The 25082-nt window shown below is 38.2% G+C and overlaps 1 protein-coding gene across 1 annotated transcript in view; it reads left to right on the top strand.

Moving 5' to 3' along the window:
• The window catches only part of LOC124357241 (protein dachsous), a 307451-nt gene that overhangs the window by 29937 nt on the left and 252432 nt on the right, over positions 1–25082 (top strand). The window contains exon 2 of the mRNA XM_046808795.1: positions 15801–17558. Within this exon, the coding sequence (XP_046664751.1) occupies positions 15834–17558 (1725 nt within the window). The 5' untranslated portion in view covers positions 15801–15833. The remainder of the gene's footprint in view (positions 1–15800; positions 17559–25082) is intronic.

Genomic DNA, 25082 nt, shown 5'->3' with positions numbered 1-25082 from the left:
ATCCAGTGAAAACAGACGCCGTTGAGTTAGGAGGAAAACAAATAAATTTTGCAACACCGAGGAAGAAAAACTGCATCATTGTATTAGAGGTGATAGGGCCTATAATGCCGACAATGTACAGCGGCCCCCCGGACATGGGCAATCGCTATATTCTGATGAGGTTCTACAATATCCTAAATGCCCTCTAAATCAGAAACGGCGCAATATGAAACGCTGTTTGGCCGAACTGAGCTCGACAGCGAGGCTCGGACCTCAGGGCCCGAGGGCACACGTTCATTACAAATCAAACCTGTTACCCAGTGCCCAGTGCCGCGAGCGCTCGCTCGGCTCTCACATCGGCCAGTGTTTAGTCTTGATTTTCTATTGCCGGCCAAATAGTGTTGGCTTGATTGTTTCCCCGGTTTTGGAAACTCTAGCCCGCCTCTTAAGTTCATAGTTCGAGTTAAGTTCTTGTGGTGGTGCCACACATGTAGCCGGCTGACTAGATCCTCGTAGATTCTTATCTACGTTAGATTTATTCCTCACAAATTCAGATCCACTATTTGTGTAATACAATTTACTACTGAATAGACATCCCATTCTGTAATCGGGTGAGTACAGCGATTTTTTGTTGAAACCACAATGGAAAAACTAGTAGCATAAAATTGTTTAATAGCAGCCCGTTAAGTACATACTGTCTTGTAAATAGATAGTATTTTATCTACTTGTTTATTATTTCCATGTTAATCCATCGAACAATATATACTTTATTTTATTAGTCGGAGGCCTAATGAATCACATAATTATTCCACCTGAGTTTTTACAGTGAAACAATAAAACATAAGTCCTTTCAACTAAGCTTATACTTAAGTGAATTATTAGTTGATTTAAATTGTTATAGAGGGATAAACATTGCGGTCAATCTTTAAAAGAATTTCAGGTAACGTAGGTTCGCCACTTTCAATTCGATACCTTCCAGTGAAATCTATTAAGGGACTTGGTATTCTAGTTTTATGTACTTAAATTAAGCTATTCTGAATATTATATCAGTAAAATATCTGATACAAAGTCGCAATAGAACTAAACTAGTGCCTTAAGGCTATTATGAATGATAAGAAAATATCATGCCAGACTGCAATAATTAAATGAGATCAACCATAATGAAACAAACTTAGATTTTGAACTTTATTTAAAATACTTATATAAGTCGATGTAATAAGAGCCGTAATTTAATTTCTTATTCAGATATATAATTGAAAAATTCTCACAATTATTTAAGGGTTTAAGACTTAGTTACACCTTTATTGAGGTAGGAAAAATAAAAAAACATATACATTAAAAGCAGTAATTTGGGTCACCTTAAAAAGTATCTGAAGAAATATAATTTCAATAAAGATTTAATCACAAAAAGTACTTGCTCCGCCGGGACACGAACTCCTCTTACTTGCCGGGTGAGTGCGCTACCACTACACCACAGAACCCTTACTTTTTACAATTCGATTATTTTGTATTTGGGCGTTTCTGTCACACATGTATTTAAATAACCAAACTAACATGATTGAAAGACCAAATACCTGTCATATGACATTTTGTATTAACTTTCACTACATAATTTAATTTCAATAAACATCAAATCAGAAAAGTACTTCCTCCACCAGGAAGTAAATAAATAAAGCAGTTAGATTTTTCCTTGTGGAGACAAATATTCCTTTTACGACATATCAAAATGTACAAAATTGATTTATAATTGTAGTAATTAATGTAGTTTAGTTTCACTTTTATACGGTTTGTGTAGGATTTTGTTAAACTAATTGTTTTCTCAGTGTTAAATTTAAGAACGAAGGGCAAAGAATAGACCTTGATACAGGAATGTATCTGCGACCGCACGAATCAGCTACCAACTCGCGGATGTCCGAGGACAACTGCCGCGCCGGCCTGGACATTGGGACAGTGTAGGCCTGTAATAATATTTACATGAATAAGTCATTAGGGATATTAGGGGCTGATTACGAAGGCGGGGGATATATGAGGTAGGCAATGTGACTGAGACCGGATAACGGGACTCTGAATGGGAGGTTGGAATGTACGGGCGGGTGACACGATCACAGTAATATCTGGCTATTTGTCGCAGCGTTGATCTGACACTGGCCAATATCGAACTATCGCCTTATCTCGTTATATTGATCCTCAATATTGATAGTGCACAGTCGTTTATCTAGTTCAACTAATGAAGTTGAAAATCAGATAAGGCTTTATTCATATTTATAGAACGTCATTTAAGAACATTGTAGTCATTTATTTTTAAACATATATTATATTTAGTACATTTTGATATTGAATATTTCATATAAATAATATTACTAGATCAACCATACAATATTTATAAATACTAAGTGCTTTTTTAAAATTATAAGAATATGTTTATAGTTCTATTTAAAGTAATGGGTCTATTTAAATGAATAATTTCATAATGTTGTCATATACGTGGTTGTCAATACAAGTATCTTATCGGAGAATCAAAACATTCCGAGAGGAAGAGTAAAAGTACGCTTCCAGATCGTCAGATAAATCGACGAGCGAGAAGGAGTAAAACAAAGCAAGCCTGTGGATGTCCACCGTCCAGTCTAATGAACAAAATGTCATCTAATGAGTTACTCCCGGTGAAGAAAAGAAGCAAAAACCGCCAGTAAGACGTCCTAAAGTCCAGTAATAGCTACACACATTCCTCTATTTACGTATTAAGGACTAGTTCCTCTCAACAATTACCCGACATTTCTTCGCCGCGTCGGTTTTTTGCCGCCTGTCATGTAAGGACATGCGCGCCGCGTATAAGGCCTAGAACTCTCATACATTTTTCATTCCATTCTACAATTGGATTATATATTTTTTCCCCCAGTTTCAATGTCTTTATAAGTGGAATGTGATTAAACTTGTGATTGTTTAGCTTTCCTCATTCTTAGAGCATTTGTCTTTCAGTACTTTCACCTTACGTCTCCAGGCTTCTTCTGCTCATGTTCTTTGTTTGATGCTGCCTCGCGAGAGGACACTGATGCTACTCTGTAGGATTCACGAATATAACTGTGAATCCCGGACGAAGAGTGTACTTCATTTTGGAATCAAAGGCATATTCCACTTTTAGCCTTTACTACAGTATTAAGCAAATGTTTAAATAAAAACCAAAAAGTTTACATTTTTTTCTGTACGTTGTTTGTTTCACCATACTGTTCTCCTATTTACGTCTTTAAAACCCGGACTTAAAAAAATTGGACTAAAAATATGATAAGATCTGTCTTGCTTGGGGATACAAAGATCACCGATCAAAGGTCGGTTGCTTGGGGGTGAATCAACCGATGCAGAATTTCAAATTTGTTTCTGTCGTGTTCTGACTACAATGTAATAATTCGATGGTTAGGGAATCATCTTTAGATAAAGTTATATAAACCCCATTTTCAAATTAATTTAAAAAAAGTCACTTTTGCTTCTTACAATAGTAAGAGGCTGCCATTCGCGATAGAACCATAACGTTTAGAATTACAGTTGTAATATCGCCTGTGAACATTTAATTATTGGACTTTACTGCAAGAATAATCCAATTTGCCTAACATATTAAAATATAGGAACCTTAGGTTTTTTAATGTACAGTAAAACTTTACAGGGATTCAGTAAAATCTTGCAAGGTCACAGTTAGATCTTCCATATCTACTTCAATAATCGGGTCTTCCAGCCAGCATATAGTCGAGAGGTCGTGTTATCGTAAGACGGTGAAACCTTTAATGGCAATAGCTTGTCATAATTCGTGTCCTGATAATGAGCAAAGTAATGCTCCCTATAAGGATCTTAGGTAGTTTCGCTTTCAACCAAATGTGTATCGTGAATTGCGAAATCAGGTGTGAAGAAAATACGTAGTACTAATAATACGACGGTAACGGGATCGAGTTATCAGTCAGTAGAACTATCGAAACTGACTGAGCGACTAACTGTACACTATAGCCACGACTGAGTTCCCAGATGATATATCTGCTAGCCGCGGTCTCCACGCCGCGCCATGCCGTTCGGCCGAAATGCAAATGGCGACGAGGACGAGAACTCGAGATTTATTCTGGCCGAAGTTTTCGAACGTGTCCGGTAATAGGTTCGGTCGAGGATTAAAACACCGAATATACCGGCTATATATTTCTGGCAACAATAGACTCCTACTGCCGAAACTCGCAGGGGTCGCAGTTCCAGCGTATCTAATGCCCTCAGTTCTGACCTGGTAGTTCCCCGCGCCCTTGGACCACTCAGTAACAATACGTGTTTACAATGTGGGATAGTGTTGTCTTTTACGTAAATGTTGTTCCTTACTTTATGAAAGAAGAACCACTAGGGTACACCTACTATTTCACAATTTAGCGTTACAAAATAAAGGCTGATATAGTGAAATTATGTATTTAAGAAAATACTTTTTACGATTATAATATTAAAATTACATGAATTTGGAGGATGTGACTTGAATTACAATTACAAGTTAATTATCTACGAAAATTGGAAAACCAGTACCCTCGTCATTGGGATCACGAAAGATGAATGTTGGCTAGGTCTGACTGAGGAAAGAAAATATTTTAAGACAACAGAATGAACTACTTTTGCGGTGTAATTTCCTTACCGATATTTAATCACACTTTTATTTTAAAATTTTCAGATAGAAATTACCTGGAATTTGTCAGTTGAGCATAACGTCTACAATTGTCCAGAATTGGATCTCGCCTTTGTTTACTTTACTAAGATTACATGTATTTTACTTATAATATTCAGGTCATAAAGAAAAATGTCATGGTTTTCTCAATGAAGGTTTAAGCAACAGATTAAATCAATACTAAACAACTTTAAAACTTTCTAAACAGCAGCGTTCCACTGTTGAAATTCAAAAGAGCCTTGTGAGCAAATGTAAAACTCATTTCAAACTGTTAAAGCGCAAAGATTCGGGGTTTCGTCAAACAAGGAGAAGAAAACGAGGCACTTAGTGAACAATAATGTAACGAAAGCGATCTTTAGGAACAACGTGGCGAAGCGGTTGAGGGAAGAGTGGGCCATGGAAGAGGAGGTCCTTTGTTTCGACTGGAGTTCGAGAGCTTTGTTGCAAAAAACGTAGGCTCTTGTCCAGCCCTCTCTGGTCGGTCCGGTGCGTGCGGCGTGCAACAGTCTCCCCTGTGCGGTTCTATTGATACTTGTTTACGTCCGTACCTCTTTTATGGATTTTCGAGACGCCTTAACGTCTTTGTGGATATCCATTTGAGGTTAGTGTGCTGTGACCGTTTGTTTCAAACTTTCCATGCAATTCGTTGGCTGATAAACATTTCCGTATTCTATTTGTTTTGTCACTTTCCGATTTATACTCGTACAGTTAAAACTGCATGAAAAACCCAGCCGTTATGATGTTGCTTTTATTGTACTATTACCAATAAAATGCTAGTTCTTCGGAGATTTCAATCATGATGTATCTTTAAAAATGGATCGTTTCTGTCTCTTTAAGCTTTTCCATTCAACCTGAGTTTCTATATTTCAATGTAACACACTATTGAAAACTGTACTGTGTAGTAGTGAGATCCCTAGACAACTTGACATGGTACCGCATGTTATCGTCAGTGCCGGTGTAGGTGCGATATACGATACAGGATAAACGAGAGGTGCGACCTCTATCTATAAACTCTACATCGATACCGCTGCCTTTCCGGAACATTTATCAACAATCTTCCTATTTCCAAGTATTTTTTCTGTTGGCTGCCGCGCCTCGCCGTTCCCTAGAAGGCAATAAATTCCCGGGCCAACGACACCACCATTCGCACCTCCCCGCCCCGCCGCCTGAGCTCCGAGCGCCTGCACTGCTTCTAATATTGCCTTAAATATATTACAGCGCTATTAATAAAACTCTAAGTACCACTTTTATGATTTCATTTATCTCAGTATAAAAAGTTGCATGTCATTCCTTTATATAATTGCGCGGTTTCGTTAAGTACTGGCCGGTTTTATGTGGCGGCACGGCGTTCTTACACAGACATAAATACTCGGAAATATTTGATGTGTAAATGAATAAAGTGGAATACGGGTAAAATGAGTAAGGGAAACAGTAATTGCTTGTGTTGCAAAAAATCACTTTTAAATTGGCTTGTAAAATAGAGGGGTCGGCAGATACGTATGGAGGCCATAATTTACTATCTTAACTTCCATCTCACCAACAAACTGCAAAGTGGAAGTTGTGTACTATTGAAATTATTGTAACTATTGATACTATATCAGTTAGACTGTCAGAAGCATCAGGAATATATACAGATTGTATATAACTTGAATGCAAACATCATGACGCTGTATGACCTGAAATATCAGATGCTGATTGAAATTTCAGAAGGATCAAGATATGTACGGATTGTATATTACTTTAAATACATCATGATGCTGTATGATCTGACGTATCAGATGCTGATTTAAATTTGTCAGAAGCATCTAGATATGTGTGGATTGTATATAAATTGTATGCAAACAACATGATGCTGTATGAGCTGACATATTAGATGCTGGTTGGGCTATGTCAGAAGCATCAAGATATGTACGGATTGTATATAACTTGTATGCAAACAACATGAAGCTGTATGACTTGACATATCAGATGCTGATTGAAATTCGTCAGAATCATCTAGATATGTACGGATTGTATATAACCAGTATGCAAACATCATTATGCTTCATGACCTGGTGTATCAGATGCTGATTGAAATTTGTCAGAAGCATCTAGATATGTATGGATTGTATATAAATTGAATGCAAACAATATGACGCTCTATGATATCGGATGCTGTTGGCAGAAGTATCGGGAATCGAGATGTACCCACATGTACCTTGTGTGCAGACTTAATGATGTTGTATGCATCCAGAAGTACTAAATATTGGTTGGACTATGGAAGTAGTAGTAGTGTTGTTCGGCCCAATATAGTTTTGATGTCTGCGTGCTGCAAAGGTGACCCCGTAGTTACGGCCAGCAAAGTATGTTGAACTTCATATTCCTGTCGGGCACGACTGCAAGGAGATTAGTCGTATTTTGTTCGATTGCAGGACGGAAGGTTCATGCCTATTTTTTACGAGGGTGAGTTACATCACGTTCATGCAGGTAACCTACGCTTGACTCCGTCAGTTGTTGGTACCAAGGTTAACAAATCATTTCTATTTTTATATATACTCACACTAATATCCTATATTGTTAAGAAAAGGAAGTTAGCCTTAGAAGTTTTCGCATAATGTACTGTATAATCATCGTGTTAGAAATCACTATCGGTTTCCCGCAATTTTCAAAATGATTTTCAATGATACTTAAGGAATATTCTTGTACTACGATGCCGAATGTCGTATTAAAAAAAAAACTATCGTAAAAGAGACAGTGGTCATAGTAAGTTGGCTTCTGAGATTTTATAAGTTGCCTAACGGTTTATAACCCAACAAGGTGTTACTTGATATCGATAATGTTAGTCAAAATTCAATTATTTGATGGAAGTTGTTGATGATGTCCATCCATTTTATACTCAACATTCCACGTAGAAAGTATGAGCTCAACTTCTTCCGAATTTTACATGGAAATATCCTTATATATTTTTTTGTTTTGCTTGGTATTTTCTTTATGTGTTGCAGTCAACGTTTGATTCAATTACCTGGAACACTCATGTTATTACTATTAGACCTTGGCCCAACCTTTAATAGAGTTCTCTCGTCATTTTAGGCCTAAGCTACCTAAGAAACAGACACTCTCTGTAATTTATAATGCAGCGAAAGATCTCATAATGCCATCCAGAAGGCCATGTGACTGTATCTATCCTCAATACAGTCCCGGATTCTATGCAATACGCTGATAATTTCTAGTGAATCGTAGAACCAAGGATTCACGTTCCATACGATTTACGATTGAATCAACTGACACAAACACTATTTTCTAACTATAATCAACGTTCATTAAGTGTATAACCCGTTTATTTGGGAGGCCATTACACAGTTATGTAGCCTGGTAGCGTCACGATACGCACACGCACACGCGCTCGCCACTTCTCGAGAGGGGATCTGACGGGAGCCAATTTCGGTCACAACTCACCACATCCTGGTCTTAGTCCATAGTTGGGATATTGTTCCGGGACGCCAAATCAGGAGTAGAATCGGTCCCAATCTGGTTTTAACATATGGTCATTAATGATACTAGGATGAAATTCTTTAATGTTCTTGAATTAATTAATGTAAACTAAACAGACACTTCTATACGTTTTAAAATTCAGTATTTATTAACTGGTTGTGGAGAGTGATAATACTGTATTACTGTTTGCTAATGTACCTCACATTCTTTGGAAGGATGAAATACAAGTGGCTGACAAACAAAATAACTAATCTCTTTGAAATTACGGGTTATTTAGCAGACTGAATGTATTAGAATAGGCCTAAACAATCTATAGTCTATATAGCGCCATATGTTACGGAAGGCAATGTCTAAAGTATTGTATATAGTGTTGTTTATTGTCAGACAAAACACAACAGTATAACAACACACAACATATTGTATTAGGAAAACTAAAACTAAACAGTAGCTTAAATACAAAATATTAGAGTATGAGGGCCGATTTGCTACAACGAACGGTCAGGGTCAGAAAGAACATAGAACACAACAGTAGCTGAAAGACAAAAGATCAGAGTACCAGGGCGGATTGCTACAACGAACGGTCAGGGTCAGAAACAACATAGAACACAACAGTAGCTGAAAGACAAAGATCAGAGTACCAGGGCGGATTGCTATAACGAACGGTCAGGGTCAGAAACAACATAGAACACAACAGTAGCTGAAAGACAAAGATCAGAGTACTAGGGCGGATTGCTACAACGAACGGTCAGGGTCAGAAACAACATAGAACACAACAGTAGCTGAAAGACAAAGATCAGAGTCCAGGGCGGATTGCTATAACGAACGGTCAGGGTCAAAGAGAACATAGACTAAAACAGTAGCTGAAAGACAAAAGACACGGGTACCGGAGCGAATTATTCCATCGAGGAGTATAATCCGGCAGCCCAGTAATAATAGAGATAAGATCCTGCATTAAAGATATGGCAGGAGATGGTATTTCTGAATTGAAAATGAGTATTTTAATCCGGCGAGCGCTGGTGGTTTAGAGGGGGGGAGGGGGGAAGTCCAACTCATTTAATTAACTCTTAGTGATTTATGTGTCGTGTTTTCAAATCCGGAGGAAGCCCCACCCCGAGCGCGGCCGCGTGGCCTTGACTGGCCGAGAATAAATCGATTGTGATAATGAGAATGATAGATGAAGGGGCATTGGTGTGACAAACACTTCGAGACCGTGGCGATGCTTCCAGGCCAGCGTCCGTGGGCCTTTCAAGGTGTAAACACTATTCGGAGTGGAGACAACAGGTGGGTCGAGTAGTGTGTGGAAGTGCTTGCAACTGAATTGGAAAAAGTGAGGATTGAACATAGACTGGAGAAGAATCATAACGTGTAAAGGAATTAGCTAGGAAAGTTTCTAATAACTGCAATTCATGAAGTTTAAATTCGCTAAATATCATGCAGCACGTGCAGCTCTGATATTTATCTTTTACACAGCGATAGATGTTGGAGGAATATGTGGTTCTCTACTCATCTGGAATTTAAATACAAAATTAGTAAAAACTTCCAAAGGTTGAGAAACCTAGAGCCCTCTTGATGTGATCCTGCAATAAGAGAAAACTATAGTATTGAACGAGACATTTATATTTTTGAGTTTGGGGTGGTCCATAGTTTTTGTTTTTAATAGTACTCGTTACCAGTTCGTATTCCATGATACACGCTTATGCTATATTCGGCGAGGGAATGTATATTAAATAAATTTTGTCATTGACTCTACGGTTGCTTCGGTCTAGTGACTTAGATCAACACAGTCCCATGTCACTGGTAAGCTGAAAGTCTTTATACTTTTAAATTTCGTTGGAATATGAGAGTATTATCTGTAACGAGCCTTTCCTACCTAACAATTAAAACAAATTTAACATTACAGTTTTACTGGTCTAGTGATATTACAACTTCTTGGTCGTTTATAGACATTTCAACTTATCGTACATTGGATTCATTGTGAGAGTGTTTTGCCTTACTTCCTCGACCAGAATTTTAATAGAAGTCTCGTTTATTGATATTGTTTCCAAGACATCAAATATAAAAAAGTATTTTGAAATGTTCCACTCCATTTAGAATGTATGCTTTTACCTTCAGTAAGTCAGAAGTCTTTGGAATTTCAACCTTGGTTAGGCACTCACTCACATTAAAGATGTGTTCGAGTTTACAATTACTATCAATAGTAAATACAGTTATGAATATTTGTGTATGTTATGTATTTGGAATGTTGAAATAGTGTATTACCATGTTATGTGTATTGGTCACGGATGCTATAACAGACGTCTCAATCTCCCAGGCTCTGAGACAAACGCGTTGCCTACATACTGTGCGGGAGGGTCGCTAGACAAAGGTATTCTTTAGCCTTCATGAGTTTAATTAGCCGTATAGAATCACACCCCCCAACCCACCGTACTTGTCCTCCTCAGTCCACAGTGGCGATCCAGATACAAACTAGTTCAGCTATCTAACACACTTCTATCTCCAGTGTGTAACGTTATCAACGGAAGGTCAATAGGTCTAGACCAAATTATCGGGGGTAAGCAAAATATCCTTAAAAATAATATTAAAAACATTCACCAAAGCAAAAAAAAAATATTTACTTGTTCTTTATTAATATTACAAGTAACAGTTTATTTTCAAAAAGAAGGTTTGAAGATAATACGTTATTCCATTATACAACTTAATAAATGAGCTTCTCAATTTGTTACAGCTTTTTGTAAATTTTTTTATTTTAGAAAAAGATTATTTTATTTAATCCTATAAACATTTTCCAATTTACATTTTTTTCTAAATGCATTAATTAATATATGGTAGCATGTCTAAAAGAGGGTTAAAACTGTAAATGTTTATATCTAAAAAAAAAATAAAAAATTGAATATCAGTTCAATTTTAACTTTTACATTTTGGTTTTGTAGGATTTGCAATACTTTACAAATGAAATTACGTTTTGTTATTCAAGGCCTGGAACTTTATATTATTTTTTAGTTAAGTATAAGAGAGAGACTTCTAATTCCTACCTACCCCAACAAAGGTCGTATTGAACGAGGTCCAACAAAGACTAGTACAACAGATTCGATGGACCAGGATGAAATTTCATTGTGTGTCTGTCATATTTCAATGCCACTATTTTAGTTCAAACTACAAAGAGAGGGCTCATACTAAAACCACCCACAATGCCTAAGCGTGTTTGGAAAATAAAATCTTGACATGACATGAGACCGACCATCTGTGTCACTTGATTGAGTCCTTTCTCACTTAATGTTAGAAAACATTGAAAACGATGATTATGTAAAATATTCAAACTATAACAATACAATAATAAAAATAAGTATCAAAAATACATGTTACGTCAATGTTGGAAGTTTTGTAAAATAAAATTATATGTTTATGAAATTCCTCATATTAAAAATCCGAATTGAAAGTGTGTGTTTGTGTGTGTTGTTGATTAAAACCTCCAATCAACTTCTGAAACCGCACACTATTTCCCTGTCAAACCCTTGTACAGATCTCGTCAACTTTAGCCAAAAGCTTTCATCGTCTAAATGTTTGTAATAACACTTTATTGAAAAACATTTAAGCCTTGAGCCACTATCGATAAACTTTTAGAAAAAACTATTCTACTTGCATTTTGACCTGATATGTATGTGCCTGTTGAAGTTATTTGGTTAAAAGCTATATCAGATTTTATACCATGAGAATGAATCTTTCCTTACAAAATATCTTGAGAATGGCTTATTTCGGTCCATTTGAAATTACACTTTAGGTTAATTGTGACAAAAATCAACTCTTAAGAGTGTTTTGTAAACAATTTATTCAACTATTTTCCAAATTAAGGAATTAAGGATTTTAAAATTCTGAGTCTTGTAAGGTTAATTTTCGGTAGTTTGTATTCCCGAGTTTTCAAATTCTAAAAGTCTCCCTATACTACTGATCAAAACGTGTTTTTATTTGGAGCAGATAATTCCATAATTATGGCGCAAGATGCAGGAACAACGGTAGAATACAACACCGAATAGCAGCTTTCGGGCAGCTGCCATTTCAAGTTGGTGTCAGATATTTAAAACCAGTTCACTGAGTTATCAAGAGATCTGGAGACATCATTCAACTCAACGCTGGGTTCAAATACTTTCTTGGGTCTAAGACGTGTTACTCAGTCGGAGATTCCAAGGTGACCCACTGGAGCCAGACAAATCGCTCTTTGGGGTCTGTGTCACTAATATCACGACAAATTAATTTAATTTTAACAGCTACTAAATATAACTTAAATTAAAACTCTTTTAAAGTAATGGTTATTTACTACAACAAGTATACAATCTTATTAAACGAATTTATCTATAGGCTATTATGTGTTTTCTTTACAAGATTTACTACAGTTAGCAAAGTACTAACCTAAAACAAATTAAGATCGTACTGAGGATCATGAAGAATCCTAACGTCTGTGTTTGGGCTGCGGGCAGGGGAGGGTACCTCCTGGCGGCTCTCGAGCGATTGTTGGCGGCTCTCAGCCCGGTGTTTACCCTGATAAGCCACGGGCCACATTCCCGTCTCCCACACTCTCGTACCGAACTTTCTCCGCCCCATCAGCCCGACAATTAAGGGAACTTCTCGCGGGGTTAGCCGGTTATAATTTCGATTGTTGTGAATTAATTAGTCTTGATTTGAAACTTTACGGTGGCTGAAGAGGCTGTAATGACTCCTTCAGATAACAATGAGCGAACGCCACTTGGCCGCCGCCATCTTGAGATACTCTCAGACCATTCACATTACTGTATAACTGTCTGCGAAGGTTTTAAAACAATCGCACGCTGCCGTTTTTACTTTTGTTCCCTCCGCTTGTTTTATTCGCTACGAGGTTTTATAGCAATATTGTCCGTCTGGGATGAGTGCGAGGTTTCTCACAATTAAATGACGGTTTCTAGCCCTCAAGTGTTTCGCAGCTGGTTATGATTGCGCCGCACAAAGGCCACGAAACTGACTGTCCGACCATATTGTCGATACGTCTGGACTGCCTTTATTCAGCATGAACTCCTATTATAGTCTCTTAATGATGATGTTGAACCAAAGGAATTCACAATCCAAGTGTTAACAAGATACAAGGAAATATGTATATTTTACTGTATACAATAATTACCACAATTTAAAAAGTTTTTAAAGAGCAACTGTAAAGTAAAACCAAACTAAATTAGTATTAAATGAGCTACTAGAAACAAACCGAGAGTAGCTATTTGCAGACTAAAAATAAATAAAAAACAACTGATCATTTCTAGTGAGATTTATTAAATCACTTGCATTAATTCCCAAGAGGTGGTTCAAGCAAGACATGAAGCAAAAAGTAGCAGAATGCGGCTACACAGAACACTCGGTCGAAGTAAGGCCGTAACTCATTGCAATATTAATTAACATGGGAAACGTGTATGACATCAGAGCAGTGGAGCTGGGATGTGTGGCATACTACTTATCGTACCGGCACTGTGTGTTCTGCCCGATGTATAATGTTGCCTCTGCAGATCTCAGACACAGACTGATCCTCAACATCAGTTCTTCCTACAGTCAGTCGGTGTTGTAAAAAGCCATACTACTTATCGTACCGGCACTGTGTGTTCTGCCCGATATGTAATGTTGCCTCAGCAGATCTCAGACACAGACTGATCCTCAACATCAGTTCTTCCTACAGTCAGTCGGTGTTGTAGAAAGCCATACTACTTATCGTACCGGCACTGTGTGTTCTGCCCGATGTATAATGTTGCCTCTGCAGATCTCAGACACAGACTGATCCTCAACATCAGTTCTTCCTACAGTCAGTCGGTGTTGTAAAAAGCCATACTACTTATCGTACCGGCACTGTGTGTTCTGCCCGATATGTAATGTTGCCTCAGCAGATCTCAGACACAGACTGATCCTCAACATCAGTTCTTCCTACAGTCAGTCGGTGTTGTAGAAAGCCATACTACTTATCGTACCGGCACTGTGTGGTCTGCCCGATGTATAATGTTGCCTCAGCAGATATCAGACACAGACTGATCCTCAACATCAGTTCTTCCTACAGTCAGTCGGTGTTGTAGAAAGCCATACTATTTATCGTACCGGCACTGTGTGGTCTGCCCGATGTATAATGTTGCCTCAGCAGATATCAGACACAGACTGATCCTCAACATCAGTTCTTCCTACCGTCCGTCGGTGTTGTAGGATGCCATAATATTTACAATACCGCCACTGAGTGATCTGAGCTATGTGTAATGTTGGCACAGCAAATCTCAGACAGAGTCATATCTTCAACATCGTTCATTCAGGAGTATGTTGGTGTTGTAAAATCTTAGATACTTATTCTCAACATGAGGTCTTTCCATAATCTCAATACGGCATATATAAATACCTTCATCGCACTGTCTTCTATTTTTTTATTGGGATACCTTTTGTTTGTCCTTGACTAGTTAAATACAATATGACTCTAGGTTTTTATGGAATCCCGAGTCACGAACTATAGAACTACCCATAGAGGTGTGAAGCTTTGTAGGGGATCAGTTTTCACGCAGGTATGTTGTAAATACATTTTCTCCGCCTTCACGAGTAAGCAGAATGTGACAGCCTTATCAATTGGCCTTGCAATTTGGAAACTTGAAACATTGATGGCATCGACGACTTATAGAGACTTTTGTATCTGTCAAGTATTATATAAACCCACTATTTGCGATAACCAAGAACTGGAATCCTAGTCAAATGTACAGAAGCTAGTTGTATTCTTCTGCATCCTCAGCAGTCACCGAACTTAAGAAGAACAAATAAATCACTGAGTTAAGCTTACCTAAAGTTTGGGAGTATGGTAAAGACAGGAAAAGAAATAGTGGATCAAAATTTACAACCACTTCAAAGGAGTCTTCCTTATCCGATGTAATATTGATAGAAGGCGACGCGACGTGTCTGAGCTTTAGGCCTCGTATGTCACAGACAGCAGTTGGCATTAGTCCTGTGTAATCCGCGGCACCAGCCATCTTATCTTGCAGACTCAGGAACGCTTTATGACTTCTTATTGACTTCTCCTTGTGAATTTTAGTCAGATCCTAACATTCATTTATAGCATGTAGGTACCTGTGGTATCTGCGTCGAATTTCATACAACGTTTGTTACAATCTCGATTGTTCCTCTTGAACTAAAATAGCATATAAATACATTTCCGATCCTCTCCTATTATTTATAATGTTTTATGTGAAAACAATAATTTTGTACTTGAAATAAATGTACTCATCTATTTTAATATACGATATCTTACACAACATTGCAAAATTAAATACTGATTTACATTAGGACTTTGTGCGTTCAAGAATGCAGGCTAATTTATGTGTACAGTAATGATCCTCTTCTAGTTATTTCTCACACTAAAAACATTTAACAGTCAATCGTTAGGCGGCCAGACTATACTACCGCACAACTTCTGTATCTCTTTAGATAAATTTATCCTTAAATAGGTGTAAGTGGGTGTAGCTTATAGATGGGTCTAGCACAAAGCAGTAACATCACGAAGGAACGCCCTTATGCTAATAAACTTACAATAAAATTCTTTTTTTCTTTTTTTTGAATTACAACAAAAACGAAGCACAAGTTGGTAAATTTATGTTACCTAGTAAGCTATAACTGTAATTATAGAAATGTTTTGTTGTTGCAGAGTGGAGAGGCGCGATATGAGTGTGACGCAAGGATGAGGAACAGGATGTGGCTGTGGGCAGCGGTGTGGCTGTTGGCCATTACAAGAGCAGAGCACGTGCGGGACTTGGAGGTGTCGGAGGGAGCACCGGTGGGCACGAGAGTCGGCTTCATCGGCGACGGTTCCTCCAGCGACAGCGGGCCTCCTTACCTCATAGTGCCGGTGCCAGGGAGCGCGGTCGACACGGAGCTGAGCATCGAACAGAACACAGGAGAGATCAGGACCAAGGTGCCGCTAGACCGAGAAACGCGGGCTTCCTACTCGCTGGTGGCCATTCCCCTTAGCGGCGAGAATGTGCGAGTGGTAGTGCGAGTGCTGGATGACAACGACAACGCGCCGACCTTCCCCAGCCCCGTCATGAGCATAGAGTTCCCCGAGAATACCCCTCGCGATGTTAAGAGGACGTTAAACCCCGCGAGAGACCTGGATCTGGGCATCTTCAATACGCAGAGGTACAATATTGTGTCGGGTAACGTGAACAACGCGTTCAGGCTCTCGTCCCACAGAGAGCGTGACGGGGTGCTCTACTTGGACTTGCAGATCAACGGGTTTCTTGACCGCGAGACGACGGCGGCTTACAGTCTGCTGATAGAGGCGCTGGACGGAGGAAGTCCGCCTCTCAAGGGCCAAATGACGGTTAACATCACCATCCAAGACGTCAATGACAACCAGCCCATTTTCAACCAGAGCAGGTATTTTGCTACAGTTCCTGAAAACGCCACGGTGGGTACGAGTATCCTGCAAGTGCACGCGACCGACGCGGACGCTAGTGAGAACGGTGAAGTGGAGTATTCAATCAATAGGAGGCAGAGTGATCGAGAGGGAATGTTCAAGATTGACTCAAAAACGGGGCTTATAGCCGTCAACCGTCCTTTGGATTTTGAAACTAAGGAAGTGCACGAACTCGTAGTAGTCGCGAAAGATCATGGAGTCCAACCTTTAGAGACAACAGCTTTCGTTTCTATCAGGGTGACCGATGTGAATGACAATCAGCCTACGATTAACGTGATATTCTTGAGTGACGACGCAACACCAAAGATATCTGAGATGGCTCAGCCGGGTGAGTTTGTGGCGAGGATCTCAGTGAACGATCCGGATTCAAAGACGGAATATTCGAACGTGAACGTCACACTGGAAGGAGGAGAGGGGCACTTCGGGCTGGCCACCCAAGACAACATAATCTACCTCGTGATAGTCTCCCTGCCCATAGACAGGGAACAGAGGCCAAACTACACACTGAGTGTGATAGCCACGGATACGGGAACTCCTCCTCTGCACGCTTCCAGGACGTTTCATCTGAGGGTGACCGATATCAATGATAATGCACCTCAGTTTGTAGAATCCGTTTACTACGCGAACGTGTTGGAAGTGGCCGATCCGGGAACTTCTGTGTTTCGAGTGACCGCAGTGGACATAGACGAGGGGGACAACTCGGTGCTCAGTTATACCATTCAAGAGAGCTCGGAGACCCATTCGTCCTGGTTCCAGATCGACCCGAGGTCCGGACTGATCACGACCAGATCCCACATCGACTGCGAGACCGATCCTGTGCCCCAGCTGACGGTGATCGCCACTGACAGCGGCAACCCCCCGCTCTCTTCATCGGCCACCGTCCTCGTCACCATCCACGACGTCAACGACAACGAGCCCATCTTCGACCAGAGCTATTACAACGTCACGATCGCCGAGAACGAGACTAGAGGACGCTGTATTCTCAAGGTAAGGAACTTTCTTTTCTACTGCCAAACACTATCAAACGATATATAAGTTTATTTCTCATATTCATATTAGGGATAACAACTATCTTTAATGATAATTCGCTTTATTGTTTGCTCATAAAATTTAAAAATTCCGTTCGGTTGGTGATGAAACTCCATCATTCAATTTTAAAACATGAAAGAAAATTATTTTTGCAGTACGTTTTTAAAAAGTTGTCCAAATTGTGTAAGATGAGTAACTCTTTAATGCAGACAATATTTTCCTGTACTTTTGCTACATACATTATTTGTTAGTGCCACCTGCAGCTTAATTTGGTATAGAAACAAAATATTTGGTTGTTAAGGGTCAGGCAACGTTTTGTTTTAAGTTTGCATTATTACTCAAGTTTACATTATTAAAACTGTACTCTGCTAGACCCCCAAATAGAAACGAAAGATCATTAGTTAAGAAGCTGTTCAGAGTATCGACAGCTGCAGAGTACGAAATAAATGTACAGTACCTAGATTATTGCGATTTACACAGTATGAGCTGAGTAGATCAATAAGATAGCCTGCAGTACAAATTTCATTGCATATTTTACAGTATGTGTATTGAATAGTCTTGAAAACATAAAAAACTAACATATGTACACATTGTTTTATAAAAGTGAGGAAACGGGCACAAACTGTTAATACCTATGAAAACGACCAAGTTTGTTTAAATTATGTTACACACATATGATGTGGTTTTGATATATATGGTCAAAACATGAAAAATATTATAATAATAAATCATTGTAGAAGATAATATTTTTATATTAGTTAGACTCCGCGATATATTAGGACATGCGCTGTGTTCTCTCTTTGTCAGGGTCGGTTCCAGTACTGATGAAGTTAGTAATGAGCATTTGGTTTTTCTTGTGTCGCCGACGGATCCCCAAAATGGTCACAAAATACTTTTTTACCTACAAAATTTTTAATGAAAGTAATTATTACAGAGAAAATATATAGAATTGTTGTTGGATCAAAACAAACCTCTTAATATACTTTCCCATTGACTGTTCACTGATTCGGGAACAGTACGTTTGTATTATTGGTTTTCATTTTGTAGTAGCCCAACAATTTCAGGGGAGGGAATTTCAGTACCTCTATCCTCCTAACTAGGTACATCACTGACCGGCTCTCTGACCGTGTCTCTCGAACCTCGCCTCCCATAAACCAGCCATTTTATGTCCCTTGCTTCGGTCCACACGGGGAAAGTGGGCCTTTAATGACCCCAACAGGTTTTCGACTCTTCTTTCCGATATATTCGGTTTAGCTTTAAAAATCTTTCTCGTGTCCAGATATGTTCCTTTAACATAAATTTGGATCCTTTTTACTGTCATACATCTAACGAGGTACTAATGCGCTCCTATCTCTTATCGACGGTTTCAGTCCCTGTCTGAATTTTGATAGTGTCTCCATCTTTTCATTTTACGGGCCGTCCATTACCTTCGGTCTTTCCACTGGGTTGACAGAGTAACTGACAGTTTCTCACGGTTTCCCGCCAAAGCTTTCTTTGGTGAAGGACATTTCTCCAATTTTGCTGAAAAATTGACCATGTCTAATTTCTACTTCCTGGTTGCCGAGACTTCAAACCCAGTAATCAGACAGTAACAAGGAGCTTTACTTAACGACTTTTACTATTATTCTGAATTTGTTTAATAGGTAAGCTTCGAAAACAAGTGATAAATTTACGATTGAAATAAGTAACGTTATTGGAGATTTATAATGGTAAGAAATATAAATAAGAATAGATTTGCATAAAGTACATTACAACTTCGCGGAAGTGATCTCTATTGGTATATTTTACACAATAATGGATTATAAACTAATTTTATATGATACCATATTTTAGAATATTTTATATCTGAAAATGAACTAATTTATTTTAAGAGCTCTTTTAAATAAAACTTTTTTATGTAGGAGTGGAATTGAACAGTTACACAATAGAAAGTTGAATTGAATTTTAATATATGCAGCAAAGTTGTAATCAACGAAAAATAAGGTAAAACGAAAAAAGAGGTAAGCAAGATATTAGTTTGGAACTTAATACTTTGAATCGCATTCTTTCATTTATTGATAACAATACGTTGCACAATTCTGTTCTTACAACTTCATATTTTTAGGTTAAAGAAAGCATGACATCAGTGAGTGGTTTAGTGAACGTTTGATGGGTTGGGCGAGAAATTAGGTATTCGAAATTATTATATGTTCTCTAATTGAATGAGAAATGAAGACATTTTAATTCGCGACGCATCGCTCTGAGTAAAGATGTCTAGAATACTTGAGATTTTGATATTTTATCGTAGTAGTTAACTGTAATTCTGCCTGCTGTTCTCTGCTAACCAGAGCTTTGTCCAACACGTGATAATCGGTAGTCAGAAAAATTGTGTTCAATATAACACAATCCAGTCCATACTGTAATTGTATTATCCAATAAACAATTGATGGCCCTTTGTAAATGTAACTTTATTAAAAAGTAATGGCAATCACGAAAGGCTCATCTTGGAAATAAATATTTTAAACAAAATAATTTTAGGATTTCTTTTTATATATACATCTAGTTATGATAGAGAAACCAATAACATCCAAACGTAGAATATAATAATATAATGTGGACGAAGACGTACCCAGTACCGGTACCGGTCTCACTGCCACCGGTGGTTTGACCGAGGATCTCAGTCACAACGCCGCCGGCGGAAATCGAGCCGAGGCTGCATTGTTCTAGCGGCTAGGGTTACGTGTGAAAAGCTCCAGTCCAGATTCGCACCTCAGAACCTTTTCATGGCGGGCCACAATGCGGCGACGAGACAGTAATATGATGGCTTGATCTGTGGTGAGTGACGACGTATCGAGGCACTAGTTATTGTAATGGGTTCACATTTGACACCTTTACCTGTTGTGACAAGAGCATTTTAAACTACTTTTAAAGCAATACGTAAATTACTGACTAAATGATAACATTGTGTCCCTAAGCAATCAGGGTAGATTTTAGTGACACTTTTGGTGTCGACCTTATAACACTTATAACAGTAATAGTATTAAGTAATAATAATAATATGAAGTGAATAATTAACAATATAACTCATTTATTTATTGTATTCTACTGGCTGACCTCGCATTATCGTATATACAGGTAAGCGGTCCCCTACTCTTTGCGCTGTATCTCAAAAAGGGTTGAACGTACATAAAAATACTTCAGTCAAAAGTTGAAGAGAATTTTCCGTTCTACAATTTCTCTAACCACCTTCAAAGTCATTTAGCGTAAAGGAAACGAGATATTTGCAAAAAACTGATTTTCGTGAAGTTTGACCTTAAATATCTTAAGTCGCGTACACTTGATTATATGAGACTTTTCAGGTAAGTTTTATACCATCAAAATAAATACGTATGCAAATTTTTAGCTTACTATCTTTCATTCCGAGGTTGCATCCTTATTTTGCCTTATTTTACTGGGTTATTAATCAAATGCAAATGCTTTCAGTTAACCGAAGAGAAAAGTCTAAACAAAACTAATTGTGAAAGGAAAGATCTTTAGTATACATAATGCACAAGCTATGTTGTCCTAGCTATACAATTTTATTTAGTCAAGCCCTTTTTTGTACGTTTTCGTGCCATTATCGCTTGCCTATATACACAAAACTATTCAAAATTCCAGCTACCACAGAAAGAAAATGAGATTTTGTTGTTGATAATACAGTGCAAACTGTTCGAAAATCACGTCTATTAGTTTTAGACAACCTGAAAACGAGCGCTATACCAGTTATACTCAATAAAATGAGTTTAAAATTATTACTGTACAACTAGCAATCTATTAGAAAGTGAATACACCGAGCGTGTACAGACGTAAATGAAGCTTCTTTCGATTGTTCGACAGAACAAGTTATTAGAGCAAATCGAATGTGTACAAATCACGTGGTATTATTAAGTTTTAATCTAAATGATGGCAAACATGGGTTTTTTTAGGAATGGTACAAATACATTTCTAAAGGATAGGAAACTCTATATGGATTTATAAGGCGTATCTAAGCTTGTAAAACCGCACAATTCTTCAGAAAGGTATTTATAATATATTTTGAAATAAATTACAATAATATATTTCCATGCAAAATTAAAAATGTCAATACGAACCAATAATAACTAAATAACTTAAATTTAAAAAAAGTTTAATAATTACGGATTGTTTGAAAAACAAATATACACTATGCTGAAGGTTACACCGTTGACATTTTTATGCGATGAATTTGACGAAACTCTACGAAAGCATGTCTTGTAAAACAGGCGCAACAATTCAAAATTTATTGGACACCTCTCTAGTTCTGAAACCACTATAACTTTTCCGGGGTTCAAATTTAAGGGAGGCTTGACGTCCTATCAGTACTATATTTTGCTAATGTGTAGTATTTGAAAAAAACTGCCTGTTACATTAAAATACCGTTCTATCGAACACCATGTCTGTATCACATAAACTACGGATATAATTTTGCCAACTTGCCAAATCGCGGGCTATTTTTCTCACTATCAATGCAGGCTTAGTCTAGGCTTTTACAGATCCAGAGGAACATATTCCCCAATCCTACACTCTCCGTACAGAGAGGCGAGAGGAGAGTGCTCCCTCTCTTTCTCACTATCAATGCAGGCGTAGTCTAGGCTCTTACAGATCCAGAGGAACATATTCCCCAATCCTACACTCTCCGTACAGAGAGTGCTCCCTCTCTTTCTCACTATCAATGCAGGCTTAGTCTAGGCTTTTACAGATCCAGAGGAACATATTCCCCAAGCCTACACACTCCATACAGAGAGGCGAGAGGAGAGTTCCCTCTCTCTTTCTCACTGGCAATGCAGGTGTAGTCAGCTTCTTACAGATCCAGAGGAACATATCCCCAGACCTACACTCTCCATACAGAGAAGCGAGAGGAATGTTCCCTCTCTCTTTCTCACTGGCAATGCAGGTGTAGTCTAGCTTCTTACAGATCCAGAGGAACATATTCCCAGACCTACACTCTCCATACAGAGAAGCGAGAGGAATGTTCCCTCTCTCTTTCTCACTGGCAATGCAGGTGAAGTCTAGCTTCTTACAGATCCAGAGGAACATATCCCCTAGACGTACACTGAGGCGAGAGGAGAGTGTTCCCGCGGTCTGCTGGGTCAGTCCGGGTCACTAGAGCCCATAAACTCGGCCGAGTATGCGAGCTTTGATAAGGACTCTGTAGTTAGTTATTACCGGAGGGCATGCACTGCTCGCAGTCGCAGTGCGCTGGATAGCTCGTGTACTCACATAGCAGCTGATTCTCTTGCAGCAGGCGTACTCGCTACGCACGTGAAACACGTACAAATCACTGATTCCGTGTTGCCGCAACAATAATAATTTAATTTTATTCCGCTTGCCTTGCTGCTGTGTCCAACTCTTGAATAGTTGATTCTCGCAATCGTCGCGTCATGATGTATTTTGATTTATTTGCCATCAGGGCTGGAATTAGTAATATTTCTTTGGGATTGTCTTTCAAAGATATTGTCGTTCTCTATCATAATCTTAAGAGAGGACTCAGGTGAGCGTTACATAAAAATACTGTACTGAATTGTCTGGAATAGTATAAATGAAATAAGTGAATTTAACAAACAATTTAATTCATAAGAATTCGCTTGTACTCGCAGTAGTGACCCTGTGGATCGATCTTACACAAACGCGTGGATTATCTTACTAGGCCATACTCAACAACTGCAGCTCTGATGTTCATTTTGTCCCACCTTAGGTTAATATGTCATATGTGATTCTACTAAGAGTGTGAGACGTCGCGCAATTACCAGTTACATTACGTTATAAATGATTGTGAGCGTGACAATATGATCAACGTGGAATCAACTTGTTATATAAAGATCATCCAACATGAAACCAATTTGAGTCTTAATTGAGTGTGGCTGTTCTCCTATAATCAGCTGCGTTAAAATCTGCACATAAAACATTCTATACTGAAAACAACATAACACAGTTTTCGTATTTAATTAGGAAAAACTACTCTTGGTACAGGTGTAAATTTGACAATGGTTTAAACATTCACAGACTATCTATAAAAAAAATTATTAAAAAAATCTTCTATTTTGACAAATAAAAATGACTTCCTGTACTACTAAAAAGTAATTTTATAATTCCTAAATCCCGTAATAATAAGCGGAGAGTATTGAGTACTCAAAATGGTGTTTGAAATTCCTTACAGTAGACACTCTTTTGAAAATTCGGAATTCCATCGGGTATTTGTCGTAAGGACAGTTGCGTACAGTCAGCGCAGGCACCCGTGGAGCAGAGCGAGGCGGCGCAGCCGGGACGTGGGGACTCAGTACGCATGCGTGCTACTCGCTCACTTTATGACCATTACCTCTCCTACTTACTAAATTATTCGATACATAATTCAATGGATGTTGTCGCACTACCCGATAAAATTCACCTTTTTAAATCATTGCATTATATTTTACTTAGTGAATGAAATACTATCCTGAGGACAACTCCTAGTACTAGCGGAATAACGTTATTTATGTAATTAATTACAATATTGCGTGCACTCAAGGATATATCCAAACACTGTACCTCGAGATAATTAAAACATCACATTATGTGTCATTCGACATCGTACCGTAATTTGTAAAACGTTTTATTCATCATAAATGTGAGATTTATTCATGAGATGTGGAATATGTCAAGAAACTGTATATGTGATCAAGGTCACGTAGTAAAATCTTGTACTAGGTTTTGGCAGATAGTCATGATACTAATGATAATAGTCTTATTGAAACAATATTTTTAAACGCCAGGTAATGAATGGAGGAAATATATGAATTTCGGCTTAATATTATAACAGTGGTTGTATTGGTTACCTGTTCCTTATGAAAGGAAAACAAAGAACGTTAATTTGACCAAGAAAATTCATCACGTTTTGCTGAAGTGTGCTAGAGAATGGGATCATGATGAGTTTGACGAGTTCTGAACGATAACGATTAAATATAAAATAATCCAAGCCACGAACATAAGTGGACCCGCTGTCTCGACCAATCGTTCCGCCAGTTTAAAATTGTTAGAACTTAATTATTTAATCATACATTATTTTGAAGGAGTCACCCATGGCTAACCTCCGAAACTGGTCAAATTGCTGCTCATTTCAGCTTCCTATTTAACGGGTTTCAAATAAAATTTCTCATCTCTGTAGGATGGTATTTTGGATATAATACACGTAATCAATATGTACTTAATCAAGCAGAGAATTTCGGCGGTTGTATAGTCCTACAAATTAAACAAATCTGTACACAATTACGGAGTCGAAAAGCATATTTTCAGAGTATACTACGTGGACAAGAGCTCGATTATGTTCTTATTTTAACTTGAATACTTCCAATCTCTCCAAAAGATTTGAAGTCATACATAGTCAACTGTCGCACTATTTTTGGTGTTTTTCTAACAGTGATGGCACCACCAATGGAATCATTAGCAGTCAGCACATTTCATGTTCATGCT

This window comes from Homalodisca vitripennis, chromosome 3 (assembly GCF_021130785.1).
Source record: "Homalodisca vitripennis isolate AUS2020 chromosome 3, UT_GWSS_2.1, whole genome shotgun sequence".
Taxonomy (NCBI): Eukaryota; Metazoa; Arthropoda; class Insecta; order Hemiptera; family Cicadellidae; genus Homalodisca; species Homalodisca vitripennis.
Note: the sequence above shows the minus strand (reverse complement) of the source record. Positions and strands in the feature narration are given on the sequence as shown.